The sequence below is a fragment of the Ambystoma mexicanum genome, chromosome 10, assembly GCF_040938575.1.
Source record: "Ambystoma mexicanum isolate Mex_15411 chromosome 10, UKY_AmexF1_1, whole genome shotgun sequence".
Lineage (NCBI taxonomy): Eukaryota > Metazoa > Chordata > Amphibia > Caudata > Ambystomatidae > Ambystoma > Ambystoma mexicanum.
This window is the reverse complement of record NC_090932.1, coordinates 154629279-154654849: the sequence shown is the minus strand read 5'-3', so window position 1 is coordinate 154654849 and position 25571 is coordinate 154629279. Positions and strand designations below refer to the sequence as shown.

Below are 25571 nucleotides of genomic sequence, written 5' to 3'. Positions count from 1 at the left end.
GGACCTTGCAAAGTACAGCTTTGTGGGATTCTTCTTGGATGTGGTTAAACTTTTGCACAAGCATTCTAGAGAGTCCGTAAACACTAACAACCTTGTGTCATCCTTTTTTTCATTGTATACATGTAAGACAAGTGTGTACCTTGTAACTGCCGATCTATGCACTGGCTATAGAACTCATAGCTGTCAAGATTCTATCAGTCAGGCAATTAACTGGCATTCTAGTAATAGGTGAGAAGCATAGACTCTCGCTCTATATGAATAATACTCTCCTTTACATTGGAGCGTTCACCACTACTCTTCCATGGCTACTTGTACTCCTATTAGGTTTTGGCCCTACACGGGGATACAATATAAATATCGATAAATCAGAGACAATGCTGATGCATGTGGATATCCATTGGCATCCTGTACGAGTTGCACCTTTTAAACTACTCTTAAATTTCTGTAATCCATGATAGTTCTAATCTTACAGAGTTGTGCTTCAGTAATTCCTCACAGGTTATTTCTAAAATGATATCAGATGTGCTTGAATGGAATATGCTACCCCGGTCCGTGACTGAATGAATCAAACCAATACAAATTAATTTGCTCCCTAAACTCACATAGTTGTCACAAATGTTACTGACACAAACACAATACAGGAGCTGGTAAAAAAAGTGCAAGATTTGTTTGGAAAGAACAAAAGGGAAACACCTGGGAAAACCGACACTCCAAATAAAGTGTTTGGGATCCAGTCTTACCCTGGACTCAAAGGCACTATAGCACCAACAAAAGAACTGGATCTGTGTTGACGTTTGCAGAGGAAACACTCCTACTTGACTACCAAGTCACAATATAAAACATCTTTATTTAATCACTTACAATACAAAAACATGCATAGAAATCTCTAGAAAACGTGACACTGAAATTCATTAATCAAATAATTCTGCCACACACACTCCTTCAAACATTCCCAAACTTACAGTAATCAACTTTGCTTGTATTTTATGCATATACTGCTAACTATCAGGATGTGTTGCATGTTGTTATTAAACTTTAATGCTGGATAATATTGGTGTAGTTTGTGCTTTGCTAATAGTAAGGCCCACACGAGTTGTTTCAAAGTGTTATTGATTTGTTCTTTTGATTACTGTAAGTTTGGGAACATCAACACGGATCCAGTTCTTTTGTTGGTGGTACAAGATATGTTTTCAAGCATTAAAAAGTGTGCCTTAATGTGACGGTGCTTCAGGTGGGTAAGGTTGATCGTGGTCTGGTTCTCCCTGCCTGGGTGTTATATTTTCTGGTCCATCTACACCAGGTTAGTGGTCTCCACTTCATGACGAAGGTGCATGTTGTTTCAGATGATTCTATTCCTCACCTGGGTCACAGGAACTGTGTTGTCAGTTCATGATTTGAAGTATTGCAGTTTTCCACATGTTTAGAACTACAGCAGAGTCATCCTGAACCATTCTTAAAATGAAGGGTAATCTTCTCCTTCCCCTTTGCAAAAATTCCAATAACACAGCACATCACAATTTTTAGTCACAGATATTTAATGCGCGTTCTTGTTATTTTTCAATCTGAGATTGTCCCCTGTGCGCATAACCTCACTCAGACACTGTTTTTCGCCCTGAAGAAAGCTGAGTCATTGAATAAAACAGTCTACAGCCGAAACTTAAGTTGGCAAAAGAAATGCTTGTCAATGTAGTATTGTGTGCATTTTCCCTCTTTGCAATGGAGACGGAACGCTTTATCATTTAAATGGAGTCAAAGCAGGAATGAGTCCTATATGGATATCAGAAATATTGATTTTTAAGAGGATGCTGGTCTTTAAGAAATGCCTTGTGATTGACTAATCTGTATTAATCCTTATTATGTCTTCATGTGCGTGAGTCTATTGATGATGGGCTTACAGAGAGTGATAATATAATAATAAAATCTAGTTTTACATAGCTCTACAAACCCGCAGGCATCTGAGCACTTAGATAACAGTTGATATCATTATCCCACTGCGTGGTACTGTGAATGTATGCGTGTTGTCTTTACTATTCCGAGCGTGGTAATTCACTGAAATCCTACTGGAGTCCTTTGGCCATCAGAAAATAAATTGAGATTTACACTGCCTAACACCACTTGTAATCCTGTGGTATATCTGCAGCATTTCTGGGTGCCATGTATACCTTTATGAGTACCATTAATTTGTTTTATGGATCATCTGTTTGAACTTTTACTAGTGCATATGTCAACAATATGTGCACAAAATCTGTTTGTTGTTATCAGGGGTGGTTAAATCAAGGCCCTTTACTCCAATTGTCAAGAGGAGGAGGTGGAATGGGATTATTTACTCATGAATTTAGAAGGTGTGTTCCTTTGCAATGATTGTGGTTAGAAGTGTTGACATTGGACATTATGCTGTTGGCTTCTTTTTTCTGTGATGCCTAATGGAATAATAAAAAAAGGAAACAAAAAAGGTTTTGTTAAGTAGACTTCAGTCTATTTACCAGTTGGCAGTATTGCCCAATGTTTATAAACAGGAAATAACCTTAGACTGGAAGCCAGAGTAAGGTAACTGTATCTTCATCTTGCGTTTTTTATTCCTTAGAAAGGAGTGCTCCAGTTGATACATCATTAATCAAGTGGCTACTCATAGGCTTTGGCATCTTTATTCCACTGGTTTCCATAACTCTTGTTCTCGTACTGAAAAGGAAATCGCTCCGAAAATTGTGTAAGAAAACTGATGAAACGTATGGGTAAGTGATATTCTGCTTGCTCTTCGAATGTAAATCATGATCTCATATACATTACACATAGAGAATGGTCCAAACCTAAATTAGAAACTATTATTAATTCAGGAATCCTGTTTAGAGATGCTATATTTTCAATAATGATTCTGATTAATTAGTCATTAATTAAGCAAGGTGGTATAGTCTTGTGAAACGTATTTATAAAAGTGGTCTTCTCACATGAAATCTAGGGAAGGAAAACTTCTCTATTTGGGTGAATTTTATATATGTTTTTGCCTTGTATTCTTTTTTTGATTTTCAACACTTTGTCAGCCAATTAGAGCTTGTCTTAAAGCCACATTTATTTTATAGAATTGTACCGACAATAAGGAAGCAAATATAATTATTTACATTACCTAGCCATGAACATATACACATATTTGTATCCATCTTATGTAATTAGGTGGTCTGTGGATCCCATTTTACCTTTTTAATTGCTTTGTCTATGGGGGTATACAACTAAATGTACTGATATCTTCTGATATTTGTTTGGCATGCGCTCACAATTTTTAATTAAGGATACCCAGACAAATGGTTTGCCCCTTTTTATCATAAGAATAGAGTATATCATGGATTTCGGAAAATCACTTTTTTTTTGTAAGTTTCACCAAACAAGTACTTAAATGTGAAGGAGTAAATAATAATTAGAATATGCCTCTCTGACACTCTGCTGCGCTGACCCAAAGATGATATCAGTGAGCCCTGAAAATGGCACCTTTTCAAGGGTAATGCATATTGTGATATACTGTTAGTCTCTCTAGCAGTCTCTAAAACTGTTACATTGCTGTTTCAGTAGGTTTTGCTAAGAGGAGTGAGATAATAATTTATAAAGAATAAAGATCTGTTTGTGATATTTCCAGGCATGGTGTGCATAATCATGAAACTGTTAGGTCGCTTGCAAATGGATTAGCGAAATACTGAAAAGAAAGCTTATTTAGACTTTGGAGTAAACATGGGAGCAAACACTATCAGGTAAGTAGCAGGTAGAGGATTTGGAATGGATTGTGTCCTCCCACGTAGTCCTCATCTTTTATATTCGTTATCCAGCTTCAGCTGCTTCGGATTTTTTTTTTTCGGCAGCTGGCACTGTGCGTCCATGGCGTTGACTCGATGTCCCTTGAGGGCCTCTGCCTCGAGGATGATGTCATTGAAGGCATATATAGCACACGCAGCGCCCCTTGGCTACAGTTCCCTTTTTTCCGCAAATGCATTAGCTTTGAGAAATACGGCGCGCTTCTTCACTTTCGTGACGACTTGACTTCATTATTTCGAAAGAGAATTGAGAAAATGTCTTCTTCGTCGACAACCCTGAAGACCGGGTTCAAAAAGTGTTGTGATTGTGGGTCGAACATGTCACTGACCGATCCAAATCGCATATGTTTGTGGTGTCTCGGGGTAGACCATAACCGCTCAGACTGCTCCAAGTGCCAGTCGATGACACGAAAGTCCTTGAAGGAACGAATGAGGGAAATTGAAGGTAGTTTGAATCCCTAAATCTCCTACCCAGGCAAAAAAAACTTTGACCAGAGAGTCGAGAGGCGACTCTCTTCGGAATAAGTTTAAGCGGTCAAGATCGAGGAGTGGCTCTCACCACTCCTCATCATCCTCGAATAAGTCTAAGAGAAGGCACCATAGATCGCCTTCTTCGACTTCATTGTCGGACGCTTCCCCTGAGAGGATATTTTGCCCAACTAAAAAGTCCACTCTGGCCGAGTGGGAGGCCTTCAGAGCAGAAATGCTCAAAATATTTGAAAAACTGAAGCCTCCAAGCCATGTTCCTACCGTCCCTTCAAAAGAAGCCGGGATGGAAAGGGCTTGACCTAAATCCTGCGCGCCTTCGAGCCCGGGGCAAAGACCCAATATCCATCGAGAGCTGTCAAGCCCTCGACACAATGACGTAACATTGAAGGATCACTCGAGCTGAAAACATAAGTTGAGGTCGTGGACTCCATCGACACCGGCAGCGTCTTCAATGCCAGCCAAACCCTCGACGTTGACTTCAACGACGAAGGGAACAGCGCCAGCTGCTCTATCATTGACAGCTGCGCCATCGACGCTGAGCGCCCCATTAAAGCCCATGGCGCCAATGAAAACAGTTTTGACGACTCCTCCGGTATCGAATCCATTGTTTGTAAAACCCCTCATACCTGAGAAGACCTATGTACCTCTGCCAAGAAAAGACTATTTCAAGTCTCTTACTTCTACGTATGAGGAGAATGAACAATCAGATGACGAGGCTCCATTTGGCTTCCAATATGGTATGCCAAATGTACCAGAGAGTTTTATAGCAGAAGAGTCAAGGTTGAGAGACCTCTGTGACAACCTACAGACAGCAGGTGGAGCAGACACCTCACCTGATTTGGAGTTTGGGAGCCCAGAGGCTGGGGAGCATGCTGATGCATCGTACAGACAACTCATGTCCAAGGCAGTGGACTACATGGGGTGGAGTAGGCCTCCATTGCCATTTGAACAGAATAATTTAAGAGACATCCTAGATAAGGGTCCTCAGTCAGATCCTACATTACTGTTTCATATTGCCTTGCGAAAAAGGGTGGCGACGAATTGGGAAACACCGGAAACCGAACCGGCTGTAAATAAAAACGTGACCAAAATGTACAGCCCTTCCAGTAATGACCCCGACTACCTGTCGAAACATCCCACTCCAGAGAGTCTGGTGGTGCAGGCAGCTACTGCAATCTCTAAGCAAGCGGCTTATCCTACTATCCCTCCAGATAAGGGCAACAAAAGAGTAGATGGATGGTCAAGAAATGCATTTTCTGCAGGGAGTATGGCACTAAAATCTGGCAACTCCACTTGTGCCCTTGCAAAATTTACATTCACTGTATGGGACTGCATTTCCATGGCGGCAGAGCACATTCCCGAAGGGGATGAAAGAGGTGGGTTCTTAGCAAAGAAGCCATGTGTGAGTCTCTTTAGTCAGGTCTGGATTCTTCTGACAGCATCAGCAGAGCCATGGCTACTAGCACCGTTATGCACAGGTTTGCGTGGTTGTGGAAGTCGGGTTTTGCACCGGATGTGCAATCCAGACTTCTCAACATGCCCTTTGACGGGTCTCACCTTTTTGGCAACAAGGCTGACGAGAGCCTTGAGAAATTGCAGACTTCGAAGGCGGCAGCCAAATCTTTAGCTGCCGCCATTCAGCAACCTCAGCCTTTTCGACCTAGTGGACAACTTTGGAGGGGTAGATCTTTTTGCTACTACTCCTCAGTTGGAAGGGTGAGGGGAATGGCTGATCAAAGGGGCCAAATAAGATTTCCTCATGGTGGAGGAGGAAGAGGCGCAAAGCCATCTCAAGCAGGGGCATCTTTACCTTCTGCCACTGCATCAGCCGCCTAAAAACCTCTCTGAGGTCTTAAGTCACAGTTCACCAGTGGGAGGCAGACTGTCTCAGCATCTAGATGAATGTCAAGACGTTACTTCGGATGCTTGGGCTTTGAAAACTGTAGCCCACGGTTACTGCCTTCCTTTTATTCAGAGACCTCAATCCACCGGGGAACAACTCTTTCAGGATTCCACATCCTGTCCTTGTGCAGGAGATTTTAACCCTACTAGAGAAAAGCGGTAAAGAACCGCTGCCTGTAGCGGAGAGGAACAAGGGTTGGTAATCCCCTTATTTCCTATTACCCAAAAAAGACGGAGGACTGAGACCCATCTTGGACTTGAGATTGAACAAGTTCCTCAGGAAGGACAATTTCAAGATGGTCGCACTTTCTCAGATCCCTCAGGCCCTCCGACTCCAGGATTGGATGGTGTCATTGGACCTTCAGGATGCTTGTTTTCATGTGCCAATCTATCTCAAGCACAGAAAATACCTGAGGTTCGCAGTTGGCGGTTCTCGTTATCAATTTCGAGTTCTGCCATTCGGGCTGACCTCCGCCCGAGGGTTTTCACCAAATTGATGGCGATAGTGGCAGCGAGTCTCACGAGACGGGTGATTCACGTCTACCCCTGCCTGGATGGTTGGCTGATCAAGGAGTGTTCTTCCGAACAAGTCCTGAATCATCTCAACGTCACCTGCCAATCCCTTCACAGACTGTGTTCCTCCCTCAAATTAGAAGAAGTCCCATATGACACTGTCTCAGAAACTCCAATTCATCTGAGCTTTTCTGGATACATCCTTGGTAAAGAGCTCACCACCTGAGGTGAGGGCTCAAGACATTCTACAGATGGTCACTAAATTTGAAACGACCCAGTTTCTCCCAGGCCTTTGATTTTTTGAGGTTGCTCTGCCTCATGGCATCCTGCATTTTTCCGGTGCCAGAGGACTGTCTGAGAATGAGATCCCTTCAATGGGCTCTCATAACTCAATGGTCCCAGTTCTCAGGGAAGATGTCAGACCTACTTCAGGTTCCAAGCCGGGTCGCACAGGATCTTCTGTGGTGGGCCTGCGAGGACAACATTCTGAAGGGAGAACCTTTGTGGCAACCATGGCCGGAGATAACAGTAGTGACAAGCGCCTCACTCACGGGATGGGGAGCCCACACCAACGATCTAACAGTCAGCGGTCGTTGGTCTTCGTCAGAGTCCAAACTATATATCAATCTTTTGGAGCTGATGGCAATCAGACTAGCGCTGAAGGTCTTTCTGCCCTCTGGGAAACAATGTCCTGATAATGACGGACAACACAGTGGCCAAGTACTACCTCAACAAGAGAGGAGGTGTAGGGTCACTACCATTGTGCAGAGAGGCAATGCAGCTCTGGTACTGTGCAATTTAAGAAGGAATCTCTCTATCAGCAGTTCACCTAGCCGGAGAGGAGAACACGGCAGTGGACACTCTGAGCAGGCAGAGCACAGTCTTCCACTAGTGGGAACAAGCTCAGAAAGTCTTTCAAGAGATCTTCCCCCTTTGGGCAACCTCTCAAGTAGACCTGTTCGCGACCGGTGTCAACTCCTGTATGTGTTTCCTACAGTCCCCGTCATTCCTCATGTGATCAGGAGGTTGAGAAAGTTTGGGAAACACATGATCCTAATTGCCCCAGATTGGGCCAGAAGGATGTGGTACACGGACCTTCTGGACATGTCCATCTGTCCTCCAATACGTCTTCCTCAAAGAGAGGACCTTCTCTCGCGAAAGGAGGATCGGGTTCCCCATCCAGAGGTCAAGACACTCAACCTTCACGCTTGGTTTCGAAAAGGCTGAGATACAAGGATTGGGACCTCCCGGATGATGTAATGGAGATTTTGCTTTTGGCCAGAAGGGCAGTAACAAAGTCTTTGTACCGTTGCCGTTGGAATAAATTCTGCTACTGGTGCAGAGAAAAGAATGTAGATCCTTTTCCATGTAAAACACCAGATGTTTTATCCTTTCTCCAGCATGGGGTCTGGCATGGATTCACATGCTCATGAATATTCCCCGTCGTCAGGCTGGGAATCCTCGATAAAGAAAAAACTAAGTATCAGTTTCGTTTCTGATCTGACTTTCGTAGTAGTAACCAATCACTGATTTCTGCGTCATACTGACCACAGCCAATGACTGCCCACTCCCTAAGCCCCGCCTCTGGCAGCCATCCTCAGATTTTTACCGCACGTTCAAGTGTTGGGATCCTCGTGCTATTGCTCTCGAGCTTTAGTGCGTTTTCGCGCTTTTTTTTTTATAGGAAAATGTTCTCTTTTTTCGGTCAAAGAGCCTCAAGCTCCACCGTTTCTATATCCGATCAACGGGGATCCGTGTCGGATTCTTCTACGCCCCTCAAGGGTGAAGATTTTGTCGAGCCACGCTTTGGAGGACTCCAGAACTTTCTCAGGCCCATCTCGGACATGGCCCAGGAGAAGGGAAGCTCGACGCCCGGGACGCTGTTCAGGGTCTGCCCTGCATGCCAGCTTCAGAATGTCTTCAAGGAGGACGAACACTCCCTTTGCCTCTACTGCCTGCATGAGGACAAGACGCACGTGGAGAAGGACTGTGCGTTTTGCGGGAACATGTCGAAGCGGACCATAAAGGACCGCCATCTGCGTCTCGCCAACTGGCTGGAAGGGAAGAGCCTGTCAGGCGAGAAAAAGAAGAAGTGTAACGCTCACCTGGTTCCCTCGGAGGCGCGGGTCTTGACTGGGCGGTGAAACCGTCTTCAACGTTAGGCGTAGGATTCGTTTGGCTCCCGGATTTGGCCCCTTTCTCACCGAAAGTTTGACCTGAAGGGTGAGGTGTCTGCAAGTGGAAAATCAAGGTATTAGTGGCTGGAAGGTTGGGAGAAGTTCCAAGCCCCTCTCTCCCTCTCTCCCCGTGGTACTTGGTCGATTGTTGTGCTCACCTTAAATAGGTGAGTGCTGGGCTCTCCATCCTGCGTCTTGTGAGGGGCGCTGGGTCCAGTTACTTCACTGGATATGAGTTCAGCCTCTTGATTGCAGAGGGTAAGTTGAGAGCGATGCCGCCGTGTGCTGCACGAGCGTGACTTGTAAGTATTAAGGTTCCCTTTAGATTGCTCTCTTCAAATGTCTTATCTCCTTAATGTCTATGGCCCTCATTACGACCCTGGCGGAAATCGAAAAACGATGGCGGAAATGCAATACCGCCATCGAATAGCGCTCGGTGCGATTATGACCCGTCACCGTAAAGTACGATGCCATTAGCGACACCGTAGTGAACGCCAACGCTAACTGCACCAAGTACGCGCACGCGCGCCATACGAAACCGTAATTACCACCATGGCGCAACGGTACGGGAATTCTGACCCTAGCGGACATGTACCTAACGCCATCAAGCATGGCGGAAAGTACCATTCCGCCATGGTGAGAAGTACGGCATCGCGAACCAACCGTAAAAGGCCCTACTGAGTGCCTGTACACCACTCCCTGGCCACATTGCACAACTCCTCGTAGGTTGAACGAAGTCACACAATGCAACCAGTGAAATGTACAAGTCACCCATGCATGCCAACGAACAAATGAATGTAGGGGCTCCAAGTGCCTTGTGAGTGGCCATCCATATTAGCCATGGCACCATTGCCGTACTGATGCAGCACAGGCATGTGAAGCTTCAAGTACAGCAACATGAACTGAAAACTGAGACAAACAAAAACAGGCCCCCCATCGCTTGACACCAGTGTCAGGCAACATTCAAAGCAGTATCCTGAGTGAGACTGCACCAGCCCTGTACTCCTGCCAGTAAACAAACCAACCATCAGCATAAGCATGTACCACACAAGTTGGCAGAGTGACTGAGCAGCCAGGCTCATCTCAAGAGGGGCCAATGGGAGCTGCAGGGCACAGATGGCACGAATACAGAAGCTATTCCAATGGACATGACCTCAGTCTCCCTCCAAGAAACGCACGCAAACACAGGCACCTGTGACCAGCCATATTCTGATAATCACATCATTCCACCAATCCACCTGGCTGACCGGCATCTGTTACACAAAAGCTAATCCCCCTCCCATGAGCATGACATCACCAAAACAGACATAATGGCAGCCCCTATCCCTGACCTTACTGGCCTTCGTAGGCAAACGCGCCCAGTACAATACCACGCAACTATACTCAGAAGCCGGAACCCAAAGCAGATCTTCTCACAATACATCGCTCCATAAATAGGAATATGCTACATTACTTGCAAAGAATAACGCTACACGGTCAATATCATAATCAAAATTTAATGCACAACAAAATCACCAGGCCCATACAGCTATTAGGTCATGAACTCCAAAATATATTTCATTATTGTGGGCTGCATCCGCAATAAATGACCAGCTTCTTCTTGTGTGACGCCCTGTTCCTTCATGGTACACAGGGGCTACATTCACGTTCAAAAAGGCAACATGGAAGCGCCTAGAACCGCAGGGCCGTCCCAATAGGTAGGCACTAGTCCAGCTGAAAGGTCGAAATGTTGCTCCTAGCCACTAGTACTGCGTAAGGGCATGTGGGCCATTGGCGATCGTCCCATAAGATCGTAATGGTGCTCCACTGATTAACACGAAGCAGCAGGTGTCGGGAGTAAAAGCCATCTGCAGGAGTGGCATACAGATGGCAGCGGCAAAAGGGGAGGAGATACCTGTCACCCAAATGAAATGAAAAAGAATAGTATGGGCATCAGAACTCCATTTGAATTACTCACTTCAATGATCACACTAAATCCACAGCCATATGCATGCTAGCCCACTCAAAAGGATTATTCGCACCCAAAAATCACTTGCGAATCATAACTATATAAATCGAGGTGAAAACACTATTACAAACGAGTGTTTGTGTGCATGCGTCTGTTAAAACCGAATCCATTAGATGGGATTAGTAACGTGCATAGACACAAGTGTTTGAAGGCGCGTCGAGACAGGGAGGGTTCAACAAGGGCAGATAGACGATGGTCCCACTATGGCAGCCCTGCATCACATAGCGCAGGGGAAGTGGATAGATTCCAAAAATCCATGTACATGGCAGACTCTCTATTAAATCATCTGTCCATGCATCCATACATCATTCCCTCATCCCTGTATGAAAACGCCTGATTATTTACTCACATAACATGTGAAATTTCCATTGAGTCTGTGCGTAATGCAGTCTGCAAAATCCTCTGTGCTCCAGCCCGGAATTCTAGTGTTGTGAAGTAACATGTATTTGGGAACGTCCTGCCTTATCCTCCACTACGCTATTGCGCATCCCATACTATTCATATCAATCATTGCATTCTCGCCATGGCCCCTGTCCCAAGGACATTAAACAATAGAACTTTATATCTGCAGTCAGACCTGTGGGCGTCTCCTCGCCGCTAGCTGGAAACCGAAAGCGCTGTCCTTCGAATTCCTCATTTGCAACATCACGTCGAAAATGCATCTGTGACCGCTTGAAATCACAAATCCATCCATGTAGTGCGGCAGTGTGTGAAAATGGCAACTGGCTTCACTCACAAATGGGACGCCCCGCCCGTCGGTGAACCGCGGTACAGTGCTGCATGAGGGTCCACCGTTAATCGAGTACTACATTCCACTGACCCTTCACAAGTTTGTTCGCGACTGCAAAGATAGTATGTGAAACAATGGGACCATAGCAGAATGAACATATGAACCAATATCTCACTTCCATCGGGATGAAATACATGATTGTAATAGCAAGATGCCATGCGTCGAATTGCAGCGTTGTGTGCGGGACGTGCTCGCCCAAAGGGGATTGCAGCTTGCACAGGTGGAATGAATCACCACAGGTGGAGGCTATACAGCTTGAAAACACATAAATTGCACACCCAAACCCCTCCCACAACCACACCCACTCCAAAATGCTACCGGCAGGACTAGCGATGTTGGCCCTGGGGGACCTGATAGCACTGCAAGTACTCCAACTTCAAGAAGAAGACGAACACCAACTACTACAACAACCGGCCGCACAGAGGAGACGCAGGAGGAGGAGGAGGGCAAGGCAGGGCCAGCAAGGCCCACCAGCACAGCCACTACCACCACGCAGGCAGCCCGCAATCCCACGCCTCCGAGCACATCCGTTCAACCTCACTGATGAGCAGATCCACACCCTCTACCGTTTGGACCGGGACACCATAACCGCCATTGTGGACATGACACAGGCTGACCTTGTCAGCATGATAGATAGCCCAACCGCCATCCCACCCCTACTGAAGGTGGTGTCTGTACTCCACTTCCTGGCCACAGGCACCTACCAGCACACAGTCGGACAGTTGCATGGCATTTCACAGCCACTGTTGTCACGGACACTATTGCAAGTGCTCGATGCCCTCCTGAAGCACGCAGACGACTACATCTCTCTACCACGCTCGGAGCAGGAAATTACGAACACAAAAGTGGGATTCCATGCACTTGCCGGCATACCGGGTTGCATTGGTGCCATCGACTGCACCCATGTGGAATTGGTTGTCCCACATGCCATGGAGGCCCAGTACCGCAACCGAAAACAATATCATTCTCTTAATGTACAAATGGTGTGTGACTCCAACAGGATCATTACACATTGTTGTGCCCGATTTCCTGGATCAACCCATGATTCCATGGTCTTACGAAACTCTACAATACCACGCTACATGGAGCGACACGCAGGGAACAGATCCTGGCTACTCGGTGAGTCTCATTTCATGCATGATAATGTGGGGTATGTGATGTGGCAATGACCTGGCAGGAAGGGGGGGGGGTGCTTACGTAGCAATGTCATTCCTCAAACATCCTTTATTGTCCACATACAGGTGATGCCGGGTATCCACTGAAGAGATGGCTCCTTACACCACTCCGGAACCCACAGAACCAGCATGAGGAGGACTACAACCATGCCCACTCACGTACCCGTGTAGTCATAGAACAGGCATTCGGCCTACAGAAGGGTCGTTTCCGCTGCCTCAGCAGGTCTGGCGGGGCACTCCTGTACCGCCATGAGAAGGTTGCAAAGATGGTCATGGCATGTGTCATGCTACACAACATGTGCGTACGTAGAAATGTGCCCATGCCCCCTGACGCAGAACTGCAAGCACCTGAATATGGTCATGATGAGGGTGGGGATGTGGCAGCACCTCAAGGAGTCCGCGAGGCACAGGAGGGCCGTGAAATTCGTCAGATTATCATAGATTCATGCTTCTAGCACTCACGCCTGGTGGCTGATACATGGACACGGGACTTGTGGCACTGTGTGTGTCTGGAACATGCACAATATGGACTGTATGCCTATAATGGCCTCGTACACAAAGATCAATGTCCACACATCTCATTGGATGATTGTGAAATGTTTATAGCATATGTGAAATTATGTTACACACCCCATCGACCGGCCACCCAAGTAAGCCCAACACACCCCCTCCACCCTCCTACCTCCCCTCCGAACACCAGTGTCCAAAGATGCTCATTGTCAGTGGGCAGACGCTATTGCAAGCCCCCTCTCCGGGTATCAGGGGCACCCCTGCCTGTGGAGCGCAGGTTCCTCCCAGATCTACGTTGGGGGCTGCCCTGGGCGGAACTTGCAACGGATGATGTCTCTGCCTGCTCACGTCCATGCATGTGCCTAAGGGTTTGTGAGAGCTCAGTGAGCACACGGCGCACAGCGGCAAGTTCAGCACATACGTCTTTGGACGTCGCATGCAGTTCCCCCCTCAGGCATTTGTACTCTCAGGCTCTCGGTGCTTCTCTCCATTTGTACTCTCAGGCTCTCGGTGCTTCTCTCCATTTGTGCCCTTAGTGTCTCTGTACATGTTTCTATGGCTGCCTTAGTACCCCCACATTCATCAGCATGGTCCTTGAGGAGCGTGGCCAGTTGCTGCTGTTGCACGATCACCTGGTCGAGGGACTGTTGCCTCTGCTGGGCCATGGCCATTTGCGGTGGTGTCACAGAGGGGCTAATCACCTCATGTTGCCTTGACACAGGGCTTGTGGGGGATGGCCAGTCGTCGTCTTGTGGGTGCCCCTGCGTGGTATCCTCATGGTGTATGGGATGAAACAAACAGGGGGATTGAGACAGGTCATGGATGGATCCTACATCGACATCACCGTTTTCTGTGTCGGAGCATGCTGCCATTAATGCAGTGTCACCTATGGTGCTGCTGCCACCAGAAGCAGTGCCTTCTGTGGCATCCATTGGGGGGGCCTGTGGTGGTGCTGTTGTGGCCATGCTGGCTGCTGGGGTGCCTGTTGAAGTCCCCTCCTGTGTGCTGCCACTTGATTTGTGCTGCTGCCGTGTCTTGATCCGTGCAGCTGAGGTGGAGGGTGTTTGGCCGTTGGTCTTGGCCCTCTTTGCAGGTGTGCTGGTAGGGGTGTCCTGGAGCTCGTCGTTTGAATCGGACCCTGTGGTGGAGTAAAGGAGGGCGAGCGTTATTAATGGATCTGTGGAAATTGGAATGGCAATGTATCACATGCATTGGGGTGGTACCTGAGGGTGATTTGGGTCAGGGCCTTGGAGGTGGTTTCATTTTTGTGTGGATTGAGGATGCAGTTGTTTTGCAGCCTGCAGTTAGGGGGTGCCTGCTGCACGTGTAGAGGGTGTTTTTAGGAATTTTAATTATTTATTTATTTAATTTGACTTTTAATGTGCGCTATCAGGCCAATGTATGTGGACGTTCTCCTGGACATGTGTTTCTGTTGCACTATGTGGACACATGGTACTTCACATGATTGGACATTGTGGTTTTAGCATTGTTTTATTTGGGACACCTACCTGATTCTTCGGATGTCTGCACTCCTTTCTCCATCCCTCCGACTCCCTCTATAGTCTCCATTCCAATGGTGGAGGCACAGATTTCTTCCCAGGGGGTCAACTTGATGGGTGATTCCGATTCTCCCCCGTTAGCTGTGGCAATGTTACGGTTGGCGGATAGTATGCTCCGTACGCGTATCCGCAAGTCGTCCCATCGCTTTCTGCATTGCTGTGGGTTGCGGGGTGCGGTCCCCACCGCACTTACCCGCTGTGCCACCAGGGCCCATATGGCCTTCTTGTTCGCAAGTGCCGTCCTGGTCATTTGTGTCGAGAAGACGACAGCAGCATTCTCCTGGAGGGTCTCTGTGAGCACCGTGAGTTCCTCACGGGAGAAGTGGACCTGCCGCTTGCGGTCGCACGCTTTTTTCGCTACTTTTCCCATTGTTATTGTTTTCACTAGGGTGGATGACGGGTTGGGATGTGTCTCAGGGTAGTATTTTTAATGGTTGTGTGGAAATTCTGATTTTATAGGTGTACGGCGTGCTGTTTCCCGTTCCGGGACCATGTTTTTGCTTCCGTTTCCGTATATTTACGGTCACCGTATTTTCCGATTGCCGCTCATTACGGTGACCGCTATGATGGGTGGCGGAATTGCACCTAGGTCGCCGTACGACGGCTGTGAGGGGCGTTTTGGGGACATTTCCGCCATCGCGGACTTTGCACTTCCGCCATGGCGTAGTGCTCGTGCCCGATGGGTCAGAATTAGCCGCACTTTACTCTGTCGTGCAATGGCGGAAACGCTATTTACGCTATGGCGGTCAGGTCAGTTGCTTTCCGCCAGGGTCGTAATGAGGGCCTATATCTTTTCCTTTTCAGATGCTGTCAGTGCCGAAGAAGATGCTCCCCCAGGTTCGTGGCAGGGAGCGTAACAAGAAGATGGTGAATACGAAGGCACGTAAGTAGAAAGGCTGCTCTAGGGCTGTAGAATGCACCTTAATGTCTCTTTTGTCTTTACAGGTGCCGGAATGCAGCGCGAGCAGAGTTGGAGCGAGCGTAACACAGGTAAGCAGTTTTGTAACTAAGCGTTACTAACCAATGTTCTTTGTCTTTGCAGCCCCGATGCCGGACGAGAAATGCAGAAAAAACGCCTTGAATGCTGCCGATGGATCGGGTAAGTTGAACCGCTAACTTTGCCTTTGCCTAACCTGTGCCTTTTGTTTTGCAGGAGCTGCTGAAGACTGAAGATTGGTTCCCAGCAGGTAATTTTCGTATTCACAGGATCCGGAACTGAAGATTCGCTGGAGCTGACACGGTGAGCGTCCTGCTGCAGATGCAGGATAACGCGAAGCACGTTGCACCAATCGGGTGTGGTTTAAATAGTCCATAGGAGTGCTTAGGTGTCTTCTTCCACAGCCTCGCCCAGGCAAAAGAGTTCCTGCTTCCAGAAGGGGTCCAGCATCAATGATCCAGGGAGTGGTGCCTGCCCCACCCAGAAGGAAAAGTAGTCCCTGCCAGAAGAGAGTGAAACATCATCTTGCTGGTAAGTAAGCAGCATGGTCTGCTGCAGGTAGGTCCACCCAAGCACTTTCACACTTGTTATGAGCCCGGCGCTTCCTGTGCCGGGACGGGTCCATGCTATGAGCCTGGCACCACCGGTGCCAGGACAAGGTCCAAAAGGTCCCTATTGGGACTTGCTGGTGCCGATGGTATATGTTATGAGCCTGCTTCCAAGGATGTTGGGTAGGACCTGACTCTTTGGAAGCAGTGGTCATGACAGCACCCCCCTCAAGGCCCCTCCCAAATTCGTCTTCTCCGGGGGTTTCGGTTTATCAGGAAAAGTTCGATGAAACCTCTTAACCAGACGGGGTGCATGAACATGTTCCGACGGTTCCCAAGATCGTTCCTGGGGGCCATAACCTTTCCAGTCTATCAGATAGTATAATTTTGATTTGGAAATCTTGGAGTCTAAGATGTCTTGTATTTCGAATTCCAGTTCTCCGTCCACAAGAATAGGGTCTGGAGATTTCGTCAAACGGGTTCCAGGTTGCATGGGTTTCAGTAGAGAAACGTGGAAAACTGGATGTATTTTCATATGGGCAGGTAGGCCCAATTTAACTGCCACTGGATTAATTATGGCAGTGATTGGGTAAGGTCCCAGGTATCGTGGATTGAAAGTATGCGGTCCTTTTAGAGGTAAATGTTTGGTGGATAGCCAGACTTGATCTCCCACAAGATATTGAGGAGCCTCCTTTCGATGTATGTCCGCACACTTCTTGTATTGTTCCTTGGCCCGCTTAAGGTGAGATGTGGCCTCTTTAAAGGCTTGAGTGATTGTAGAATGCAGATGATCTACAGCAGGTGTCCCAAGAGTCTGAGGTGGATCAAGATTTGAGGGGCGAGGGTGGAGTCCATATAAAAGAAAAAAAGGAGTTTTTCCGGTTCCGGCATGGACTGAATTATTATAAGCGTACTCCGCAATCCAGAGAATGTCTTTCCAAGTGCCCTCCGACTGTTGTAACATGCAGCGCAGATACTGTTCCAGGGTTTGGTTGGTCCTCTCGGTCTGCCCGTCGGTCTGGGGATGATGGCTGGTTGAAAGCCTTACGTCAATTTGGGCTAGGCGACAACAACTCCGCCAGAAGTGGGAAATAAATTGACTTCCTCTATCTGAGATTAAAACTGAAGGAAAGCCGTGCAACCGAACGATGTTTTCGAGGAACTCTCGGGCCAGAATTGAAGCTGTAGGTAACCCTTTCAATGGGATAAAATGAGCCATCTTCGAGAATAGGTCCACAATCACTAAGATTGTATTAAATCCGGAGCATGGTGGTAAATCCGTGATGAAGTCCATGGAGAGAGTATGCCACGGGTGTGGAGGAATGTCTATTGGATGTAAGAGGCCTGCTGGCTTCTCCTTCTGGCTTTTGCTTTGAGCGCACACACCCTAGGAATTTATGAAATCCTTAATGTCCTTTCTCCAAGACGGCCACCAGAAATGTCTTTTTATCTTTTCCGACGTTTTGGCAATGCCGGGATGTCCTTCCATTAAGGAGTCATGGTAACAAGAGATCACCTGTCTTTGTAAATCGGTACATGGTAGATATAATCTTCCTCGAATGTATAGTAAGTTCTTATCCATTGTGAAATCTTTTCCCTTGAGTTGCCAGTCTTGCACTTCTGCTGGAGTCAGAAGTTCTTTAACTTGAGCTTCAATGTCTTCATGGATTGTGCATTTATCAAACCCAGGATTCTCTGTTCCGGAATTATGGGTACGGGTTCAGGATTGGTCGTGAGTTCATCTACTCCAATTCGGGAGAGAGCATCTGCTTTACCATTCTTGTTGCCTGGTCGATAAGTTATCACAAAGTCGAATTCGGCAAAAAATAATGCCCAGCGAAGTTGTCTAGAGGATTGAGCTTTGGCTGATTTAAGGTACTGTAAATTACGATGATCCGTGATGACGGTGACTGTGTGTCGGGCTCCCAGGAGATAATGCCGCCAGGCTTTAAAGGCGGACTTAATAGCTAAAAGTTCCTTATCTGTAATGGTATAGTTGATTTCGGGAGCCGAAAATTTGCGGGACCAAAATGCCACTGGGTGTAACTGGTTTGTTTCTGGGTCTCTTTGCGAAAGCACTGCTCCCATTGCGAGACTGGAAGCATCAGTCTCCACGATATAGGGAAGTTCCGGGCGAGGATGTTTTAAAACTGGAGCCGAAGTAAATTTCGTTTTTAGTTCCTGAAAAGCTTGTTCAGCCTCCGTAGACCACTCGAAACGTTTATTCTTTCTGAGAAGGGCTGTAATGGGTTGGACTACTCGAGAAAAATCAGGAATAAATCTACGATAAAAGTTGGCGAAGCCCAACATGCTTTGAACTCCTTTCACAGACGTTGGTGAGGGCCACTTAATGATAGCGTCCACTTTTCTTGAGTCCATGTGGACTCCATTAGGTGACAAAATAAATCCCAAAAATTCGACCTCAGTGACATGAAAAACGCATTTCTCCAGCTTTGCAAAAAGTCTGTGTTTTCGGAGCCTCTCCAGTACTGCTGTGACGTGTTTTCGATGATCCGCCTCAGAGGACGAGTAGACCAGAATGTCATCAATATAGACAACTACACATACGCCAATGAGCTCTCTGAGGACGTCATTCATAAAATACTGAAAGGCAGCTGGTGCGTTGCATAACCCAAAGGGCATTACTTGATACTCGAACAGTCCATATTTAGTACGAAAGGCCGTCTTCCATTCGTCGCCCTCTTTTATTCGTACTAAATGGTAAGCTCCTCTGAGGTCCAGCTTTGTATAGATACAGGCACTTTTAACTTGGTCAAGAAGTTCAGGGATCAATGGTAACGGATATCTGTTCTTAATCGTAATCTGGTTCAGGGCACGGTAATCTATACATGTTCTTAGGTCTCCTTCTTTTTTTTGGAACGAAGAACAAAGCTGAAGAGGCTGGGGACTTCGAAGGACGGATAAATCCATTAGCCATGTACTGGTCCAAATACTGCCTCAGGTGAAGATTTTCAGGTTCTGTGAGGGCATAAATTCGACTGCACGGAGGAGTGGATCCCGGAATCAAGTCTATCTGGCAGTCGTATGATCTGTGAGGAGGCAGCGAATTAGCTTGATCTTTCCGAAAGACATCTTGAAATTCCCGGTATTCACGAGGCAGGTGAGGACTCTCAGAAGTAGTTGCTACTAGCTTAGTGGAAGGCTGAGGATAACAGGTAGGAGCGCATTCTGGAAACCGGATTGTCTTTGCTCGCCAATCGATTTGGGGATTGTGTTTCTCCAACCAAGGGATTCCCAGGATAACTTGAAACTGCGGAGCCTTGATCACATCAAACACGATCTTCTCTTGATGTCCATCTTGGCTTACCAACGTCACTTCCATGGTGGTGTGAGTTACTGGTCCGGAAGCTATTTCCGTACCATCCACGGTGGTGATGACGTCTTTCACCGTCTTAGGACAAAGAGATAGATTCATCCTGGCGGCCAATTCACAGTCCACGTAATTGCCGATTGCGCCACTATCAATGTATGCTTTAATGGCATGCATACGATTGGGTTGTTCTGGACTCACGAGGACCATGGGCATGATGAAATGCGAGGTCAAAGAACTGGTTTTAACGCTCGGCAAGCGGACCTCTACACTTGTCGGGCGAGGTCGTTTTCCGACTCTGAACCTTTGGCACCTTTATCGGAAGCTCCTACTGTCTTCTTCCTTGGTTTCACTGGGCAATCTTGAAGGAAGTGCCCTGAGTTTCCGCAATAGAGGCACAATTGCAGTTGTCTTCTCCTTTCCCTTTCCTTTTGGGTTAGAGGTCCTTTCCCAACCCCAATCTGCATGGGTTCCACGGTATCATTTCCTTTAGCGGAACTCTGTGGTCTTGAAAAAGTTCGAGTCTCAATTCTGGAACGATCGGCTTTTCGATTTTGTATTCTATGATCCAATTGAACCACCAGATCGATGTATTCGGAACAGTCTTGTGGAGGATTCACCACCTGAGCCAGAACGTCTTTAAGTTCTCCACGCAGGCCTCTGTAGAAAAGAGTGATCCTCTTATCCTCAGGCCATCCGGTTTCAACCACTAGTCTGTTAAATGATGCAATGTAGGCCAGAAGATCTTGATTGCCCTGTCGTAGTGAAAGAAGTTCATTGTCCAGGGCCTGTCCCTGAGAATGTCTTGCGAACAATCTTTGCATACTAGCTTGGAAGTCCTGGAAATTATGAAGAATAGGGTTATCCTGAGTCACTAAAAGAATAGACCAATCTGCGGCACTGCCACTAAGATATGAGAGCACGAAGGCCACCTTAGCCTGGTCCGTTGGAAAAGCGGCAGGTCTACACAAAAAGTGCAAACAACACTGATTGATGAACACAGCATATCTTTTCGGATCACCTGAAAAGCGTTCGGGCGGGGCCAAAGGTACATTTCCTGGTAGATTAATTTGCACCGGATTAGAGGAAGTCGTTGGAGCATGGCTCCCGCCAGGGGTAGGCAGAGGAGTTTGTCCCGCTTGGGCTTGCAACAATTGTCTAGCCAAAGCGTCTGTTCGTTCCTTAGAAACCACTAACTCCCTCCTTAGGGCATTTGTTTCCTGGCGCGCTACGTGTACTTCTGCTCTCAACTCCCCGAGCAACTGGGCCAATTGGTCTGTGTCTGAAGTTTCCATTGCGCCTGGGCGGGAAATATGTGGTAAGGCTTCGTGTTCTGTAACGCTCACCTGGTTCCCTCGGAGGCACGGGTCTTGACTGGGCGGTGAAACCGTCTTCAACGTTAGGCGTAGGATTCGTTTGGCTCCCGGATTTGGCCCCTTTCTCACCGAAAGTTTGACCTGAAGGGTGAGGTGTCTGAAAGTGGAAAATCAAGGTATTAGTGGCTGGAAGGTTGGGAGGAGTTCCAAGCCCCTCTCTCCCTCTCTCCCCGTGGTACTTGGTCGATTGTTGTGCTCACCTTAAATAGGTGAATGCTGGGCTCTCCATCCTGCGTCTTGTGCAGGGGCGCTGGGTCCAGTTACTTCACTGGATATGAGTTCAGCCTCTTGATTGCAGAGGGTAATTTGAGAGCGATGCCGCCGTGTGCTGCACGAGCGTGACTTGTAAGTATTAAAGTTCCCTTTAGATTGCTCTCTTCAAATGTCTTATCTCCTTAATGTCTATGTCTTTTCCTTTTCAGATGCTGTCGGTGCCGAAGAAGATGCTCCCCAAGGTTCGTGGCAGAGAGCGTAACAAGAAGATGGTGAATACGAAGGCACGTAAGTAGAAAGGCTGCTCTAGGGCTGTAGAATGCACCTTAATGTCTCTTTTGTCTTTACAGGTGCCGGAATGCAGCGCGAGCAGAGTTGGAGCGAGCGTAACACAGGTAAGCAGTTTTGTAACTAAGCGTTACTAACCAATGTTCTTTGTCTTTGCAGCCCCGATGCCGGACGAGAAATACAGAAAAAACGCCTTGAATGCTGCCGATGGATCGGGTAAGTTGAACCGCTAACTTTGCCTTTGCCTAACCTGTGCCTTTTGTTTTGCAGGAGCTGCTGAAGACTGAAGATTGGTTCCCAGCAGGTAATTTTCGTATTCACAGGATCCGGAACTGAAGATTCGCTGGAGCTGACACGGTGAGCGTCCTGCTGCAGATGCAGAATAACGCGAAGCACGTTGCACCAATCGGGTGTGGTTTAAATAGTCCATAGGAGTGCTTAGGTGTCTTCTTCCACAGCCTCGCCCAGGCAAAAGAGTTCCTGCTTCCAGAAGGGGTCCAGCATCAATGATCCAGGGAGTGGTACCTGCCCCACCCAGAAGGAAAAGTAGTCCCTGCCAGAAGAGAGTGAAACATCATCTTGCTGGTAAGTAAGCAGCATGGTCTGCTGCAGGTAGGTCCACCCAAGCACTTTCACACTTGTTATGAGCCCGGCGCTTCCTGTGCCGGGACAGGTCCATGCTATGAGCCTGGCACCACCGGTGCCAGGACAAGGTCCAAAAGGTCCCTATTGGGACTTGCTGGTGCCGATGGTATATGTTATGAGCCTGCTTCCAAGGATGTTGGGTAGGTCCTGACTCTTTGGAAGCAGTGGTCATGACAGAAGTCTGAGCGGTCTTCTAAGACCTTTGAGGGCGCCCCGGCGACGGGGGCCTAACAGAAGGCCAAGCACCGCGAGTCCGCGGGCACCGGGAGCGCCGAACGGTCGGGCTCTTCGGTTGCCAGGCAGGGCGCAGCCTCCCCGGCACCATCAACCACGAGCCAACGCTCTGGCTCAGGTAAGAGGAAGTCCGAGCACCCGGCGAAGCTTCTGGAGAGGCCCCGGTCGAGCTTGAAGGCCGATTCGGAGGGGGAGCGAGGCGGTGACCGCCCCCCTAAGGAGAAGGCGGTGAGCGCACCTAAGGTGACGAAAGTCTTGATCCACCCAGCCAAGGCCTCTATTGAGACAGTCGCGGCAGCCCTAGCTCAACCTGAGGAGGCTACACCTGTGGAGGCGACCTCGGGGCCCAGAGTCTCCCTGCTACCGCAGAGGGAGTCCTCTTTCAAGCCCATCGACAGGACCCCTGTGAAACCTCCGACGGAGAAGAGGAAGGGGGGCCAGGAGGCCATCGTGGATTCGGCCTCAACCTCTGAAGAGGAGCTGATCGAAGTATTAAGCCATGGCATTGGCGTGGAGGAAGACCAGCCCGTCGGGAGGGACCCCGACGAGGGGGACGACGAGAACGTCGAGGGTACCGACGAGGTTCCTGTCCGCCTGTCGGAACCCACTCAACCAGTGCCGCAAGACAACTCGGCAGCCATTTTGTTGGCTATACAGTCCTTATGCTCGGAGATAAGGACGAGATTGCCATTACCACCGACGGAGGAACCGCTCCCGACGGGGGACCCGGAGTCGGGCCCTTCTGGGAGCCCTCCTCCTAAGAGAAGAAGGATTCATCCTCCACCTCCTTTTCAACCATCGCGCCCGTCTCAGCCCTCCTCCCCGTCCACGACCCGGGGGGATGACACGGGGACGGACACAGCCACGACGGGTACAGACGACGAGGTTTACGGCGAGGATCCTCCGTCGTCACCTCCTCCCCGGGCTTCCCCGCCCGACGAGATTGGATCGTTTCATGCCATGATCGCCAGGGCATCCGAGCTTTTTCAGCTCTGCCCGGAAGAGAAGAAGAAGGAAGGCTTCCTTTATCAACGGCACGAGACCAACAGAAAGACGGTCCTCGCTGTACCCCTACTGGACGATATCTGGGATGAGGGTCTCTCCCTCCTCAAGAACACATCCACAACGCCTGCGAGAAGGGATCGGTACGAGAAGAAGTACCGGGTCCCGGACGCGGCCCCCTTGTGGCGTCCAGGAAGAAAGCGGGGGTGCATCGGCCTCCACGTCAACTTTCCCCCCGGACGGCGAGGGAAAGAAATTGGACACGATGGGACGCAGAGTCATCTCATCGGCAGCGACGACGATTAAGGCTGCCAACGCCTTGGCTATCGTAGCACGCTACGACAGGGAGTTGTGGTACAAGATCGCCCCCCTGCGGGACTTCCTACCGGACGACAAGAGGGCTGAGGCCTTGGAGATCTTGCAGGAAGGGGAAGTGGCGTCGGACCACGCCATTACGGTAGCGACGGACATCGCTGATACTGGTTTTCGCCAGTTGGGCAACGGCGTGTGCCTTAGGCGGCGTGGATGGCTCAAGGCAACGGACTTCCGGCAGGACGTGCAGACCAGAGTTTTGGACATGCCGTTCGACGGGAACAACCTGTTTGGGAAAACAGTGGACGATTCCCTGCAAGCCATCAAGGCGGACACAGAGACGGCCCGGGCTCTTGGTGTTCTCCAGCAACGACGGCTACCCTTTCAGAGCACCGGAGGCAAGCAGGGTGCCTCCAAAGTTTCCGGCGGCTGATATTCCACCTACCGTCAAGCGGCCCGTTCGTCGTCACAAGAAGCCTACAGGGGACGAGGCAAGTCGGGCGGACCGCGCCGTCGTCGCCAGGGAGGACAAGGCGGCAAAGCCTCGTCGAAGCAGGACTGAACCGGCCATGGGGTCGGGCCCCCACCGAAGCACCCCGGTCGGAGGCCGGCTGACGAACTTCGTCAGCGTGTGGGAGTCCATCTCCACCGACCGTTGGGTGCTGGACGCCCTGGCCCAGGGTCACGCGCTCGAGTTTCTAAAGAAGTGCCCGCGCGTCCCCCCCGTGGCCAGGAAGGAACATCACGTCCCTCAACTTCTCTTGGAGGTAAAGGCGATGCTCAAGAAAGGCGCCATTGAGCTCGTCGCAAAGAGGCTTCGAGGCTCCGGAAGTTACTCAAGATACTTCCTCGTGAAGAAGAAGACAGGAGGATGGCGTCCCATCCTGAACCTACGACGACTGAACAAATTCATCAAGGCACAGAAGTTCCGGATGGTCACCCTCCAGCACGTCCTGGGTCAGCTGGAGGAGGGCGATTTCCTGTCGTCGTTGGACTTGGAGGATGCCTTCTTCCATATCCCCATCCTAAAGGGACACCGAAAGTTTCTCAGATTCGTGGTCCAAGGGCCGCACTACCAGTTCAGAGCCCTTCCCTTCGGATTGAGGTCGGCACCCAGGGTGTTCACCAAGGGCCTCGCACCGGTGGCGGCGCAGCTGCGCCTCGAGGGGATCCACGTCTAGCCCTACCTGGACGACTGGCTCATCCGAGCAAAGACAAGGGAGCTCGCCACGGAACACACAGCGAGGACCGTCCAACTACTCACGGACCTGGGATTCTCCAAAAACTACGCCAAGTCCCACCTGGTGCCCGCGCAAGACGCACTGTTTCTGGGAGCGAAACTCGACACAGTGGCACTTCTGGCCTCGTCGTCGGAGGATAGAACGAGGGCCATCTTGGGCAAGGTGCAGCGGATGCTGGTTGCGGACGTGGCCAAGGTGAGGTCCATCAAATCCCTCCTCGGAATGATGTCTTCTTGCATTTATCTCATCCGCCTGTGCAGGCTTCGGATGCGCCTGTTGTAGGAGTTCCTGGACGCTCGCTGGGTCTAGGCGACGGGCAGCTTCGGGGACAGGATCACACTCGACGAGAGTTTCCGACGAGCGATCCGGTGGTGAGGCACCCGCGCGCATCTGACGGCGGGCATGGACTTCCAGACCCTGGGCCACCAGAAGACAGTGACCACGGATGCCTCCCTGGAAGGGTGGGGAGCGCACACCGAAAATCTGCACGCGAGAGGCCTTTGGCTTCCGAAGGCGAAATCCCT

At 49.1% G+C, this 25571-nt stretch overlaps 1 protein-coding gene across 1 annotated transcript in view; it reads left to right on the top strand.

The window, feature by feature from the left end:
- Nucleotides 1-25571, top strand: part of LOC138491245 (disintegrin and metalloproteinase domain-containing protein 9-like) — a 2911326-nt gene that overhangs the window by 2745928 nt on the left and 139827 nt on the right. The window contains exon 19 of the mRNA XM_069617655.1: nucleotides 2585-2732. Within this exon, the coding sequence (XP_069473756.1) occupies nucleotides 2585-2732 (148 nt within the window). The remainder of the gene's footprint in view (nucleotides 1-2584; nucleotides 2733-25571) is intronic.